Here is a 3,440-nt window from a genome sequence, read left to right as displayed (position 1 = left end):
GTTTCCAAGGAGCGCCTGGTGGATTCAAACTGCCGACCTTTTGGTTAGCAGACGCAGGTCTTAACCACTGCACCACCACGGTTTCCAATTTTAGATAAAGTGATCAGGAAAGGCTTCTTGGGGAAGGTGACATCTGATGATAGCTCTGAATGATTGATGAGGAGTCAGCCAAGCAAAGATCTAGAGTGAACATTTTCCAAAGATGAGGAATGGCGAATGCAAAGACCTCCTGGGGCAGGAATGAGCTTGTCATCTTCGAAGAATAGAGAGAAGACCCGTGTGGCTGGAACAGAGCTGGCAAAGGGGAGAGCACTGCCACAGTTCTACTCTGACATCCATGGGGTTGCCATGAGTCAGAATTGACTAGATGGCAACTGCTTTTTCTGAAATTATTATTATTATTAGATGTTAACGGTGCTTGAGGTCCCTAGGTGGCACAAATGGTTTGTGCTCAACTACTAACCTAGAGGTTGGGGATTTGAACCTACCCAGCAGTACTGCCTGGCGATCTGCTTCCATTAAGATTACAGCCAAGAAAACACTACAGTTCCACTGTATAATACCTGGAGTCAACATGAGTCAAAATCGACTCAATGGCAACCAACAACAACAACAATGGTGCTGGAGGGCTATCAAGGCAGCAATCAGAAAAGACTTGAAGGAGGAAGGGAGACCAGGGATGGGCTTGGAGGCTGGCTGCATTGGAGAGGGAGAGACAGACAAGGAGAATAGCGGAGGAAAAGGCGGGGAAGTGGAGGGAGGAAACTACCCAGACCCAGGTCCCAGGGAGGCCATCCTCCCTTCCCAGGACAGGGAGTCCCCAGGCCATGAACTGTGCTATCCTTGCCCCGGCAGACAGAGTATTTCGGCACCATTGGCATCGGAACTCCTGCCCAGGACTTCACTGTCATCTTTGATACCGGCTCCTCCAACCTGTGGGTGCCCTCGATCTACTGCTCCAGCGCTGCCTGCAGTGAGTGTCCAGCCCTGCCCAACCCTGCCCTGGGGACCCCTGAACACTCACGTCTTCAAATAGGTTCCGATTTCAAGCCTGTGAAGTCACTCAGATATTCACGCGATGGGCACTTACTGAGCCCCTACTGTGTGCTGGGGACTGGGCTTAGGTGCTCTGAGGGATAAAGGGTGAATGGGACCTGGTCCCTGCCCTCAGGTTTATAATCTGAAGGCAGAGGGAAGGAAGCTCTCCAAATAACCATAGCTCCAAGAAGAAAGGGCATGGGGCAGAAAGCGAGATGAGGCTAATGCACTATAGGAGAGCCAGTGGGGTAAGTCTAGGGTAAGAACTTGCAAACTAGAGATGGGTGATGGTATCAATTGAAAAAGAAATCATTGATTGGAAAATCAAAATTTTTTGGTAACTGCAAGTCCTGGACAGTGTTTTAGTTCTTTCCTCTTCCAGCTTGTTATCCCAAGTTCTGATTAAGAGGAGTGCCTACGGAATCTGCCCCCTTCATAACTGGAACTTGGGCTGTACCCAGTGGGTCTGAAGGCTCATCACCATGGGCAGCCATGGGCCTGTTCCACTCCGTGTTTACCTGGGGGGTCTTTGGGAGGACCATGGGGTGACTGGGGACCTTCCATCAGTGAGATGGTCCCAACTGGTCCAACAAGACAGGAACGGAACCTGGGGACTCTTGGACCTCAAAGGTGTAGGGGAAAGCTCACCTTTCCCTTCCAAAGCCCCACCAAGAGCCAAGGCGCCCCATCCCAGGAAGACTTCTTAGGCCATGACCCTCACTTGGCTCCTGGAGGTTGACCATGTCACTGCTCTCCTTGCAGCCAACCACAACCGCTTCAACCCTGATAAGTCTTCCACCTATGAGGCCACCAGCGAGACGGTCTCCATCACCTATGGCACCGGCAGCATGACAGGCATCCTCGGCTACGACACCGTCCAGGTGAGCACCTGCTGGCTCACCATCTATCCTGACCAGCCCTGGGGCCAGCCTCAGGAACATTGAGGACCATAGTATGCCCCCCTCAAATATGGTTCATTTAAGCAGTACAGGTTCCAGTGATCACAAAAGTAGCCTGGTTAGGGGTGGGGAGAGAGTAAAAGAGATGTCACAGACATTTTGAAGTTGAGTGGTGGTGGGTAAGAGGATAGGGTGCATGCAGCCATGAGCCAACCTCAGCCTCACCCAAGCTACATGCTATGCGAGTGGGTGGGGGGAAGTAGGCGAAGGCTCAATTCTCTTTTAGCACCTCCTCCTCTTTCTCCTCCCCTCACCCACAGCCCCCTCGAGTCACAAAAGCTGCACAAGGTGGCTTCCCCCATTGCCCGAGTACGTCTGGGGTAGAGGACCCAGATTTGCCCAGGGTCTGCTTTGCATCTGTTCATCAGAAACACAAACACTGGTGACCATCTGTTCTGCAGAGAAATCTCACACCCAGTCATGGACTGTGGCCATCTGGAGACCAGCTGCAATGGCTATCTCCAGCAGAACAACAAGCATTCCAAGGGACAATCCCTCGCCCTCCTCCCAGCCCCAAGTCGAAAGAAGGAACCTTCTAGCCAGGCTTGCCAGGAAGCCAAGTTCACCACGAAATGAACTGGGGATGCTCTGGGCCCATGGCTGGCACTCAGCAGTGCTCCATGCACACAAACTGACTGTGAACACCTTGGTTCCCCTACACAGGTTGGAGGCATTGAAGACACCAACCAGATCTTTGGCCTGAGCGAGACGGAACCCAGCTCCTTCCTGTATTACAGCCCCTTTGACGGCATTCTGGGTCTGGCCTACCCCAGCATTTCTGCCTCTGGGGCCACACCTGTCTTTGACAACATATGGGACCAGGGCCTAATTTCTCAGGACCTCTTCTCCGTCTACCTGAGCTCGTAAGTTGGGTAGGGGTGGCCTCCTGAGAGGTCATGATCACCTGGTCCAGCAGGGAGTAGTCCAAGGCTAAGCAGGGTGGAGAGGGTCTTGGAAACAAGGGATTTGAAAGGTCAGTGTCTACAGCTGCAGAAGTAATGCTGCCAAATCTCCCTCTGATGAACTTTCTTCATTATGTCTTATTTTACCAGCCTGAGTTTTTGTCACCTTGACTTACCACTCACACGCCATTAGCCATTTGCTCTCTAGCACCAATTCCCTCATCATTGACCTCCCTCAAAAACAAAAAAAACCCAGTTGCTGTTGAGTCAACTCCGACTCATGGCAACCCCATGTGTGTCAGAGTAGAACTGGGCTCCATATACTTTTCAATGACTGACTTTTTTGGAAGTAGATCACTAAGCCTTTCTTCCAAGGCACCTCTGGGTGGACTCAAACCTCCAACTTTTCCATCAGCAGTCAAGTGTGTTAACTATTTGCATCACCCAGGGACTCCCATCATTGACCTCCCAAAGAGGCCATTTAAAGTAAATCCACTTAACATAGGGGCCAAAATTTCATAGCACAAAGTAAAAAGAAGAT

At 51.2% G+C, this 3,440-nt stretch overlaps 1 protein-coding gene across 1 annotated transcript; it reads left to right on the top strand.

The window, feature by feature from the left end:
• Nucleotides 1–855: 855 nt before the first annotated feature.
• Nucleotides 856–2,864, top strand: LOC101351994 (pepsin A; the record flags this gene model as incomplete). The annotated part of the gene is made up of 3 exons (XM_004391182.1): nucleotides 856–973; nucleotides 1,801–1,919; nucleotides 2,661–2,864. Coding segments are annotated over 3 exons (441 nt in total), but the record flags the coding sequence as incomplete, so codon positions are not given.
• Nucleotides 2,865–3,440: the final 576 nt, after the last annotated feature.

This window comes from Trichechus manatus, unplaced genomic scaffold (assembly GCF_000243295.1).
Source record: "Trichechus manatus latirostris isolate Lorelei unplaced genomic scaffold, TriManLat1.0 scaffold03272, whole genome shotgun sequence".
Classification (NCBI taxonomy): domain Eukaryota; kingdom Metazoa; phylum Chordata; class Mammalia; order Sirenia; family Trichechidae; genus Trichechus; species Trichechus manatus.
This window is presented reverse-complemented; position numbering and strand designations above follow the sequence as displayed.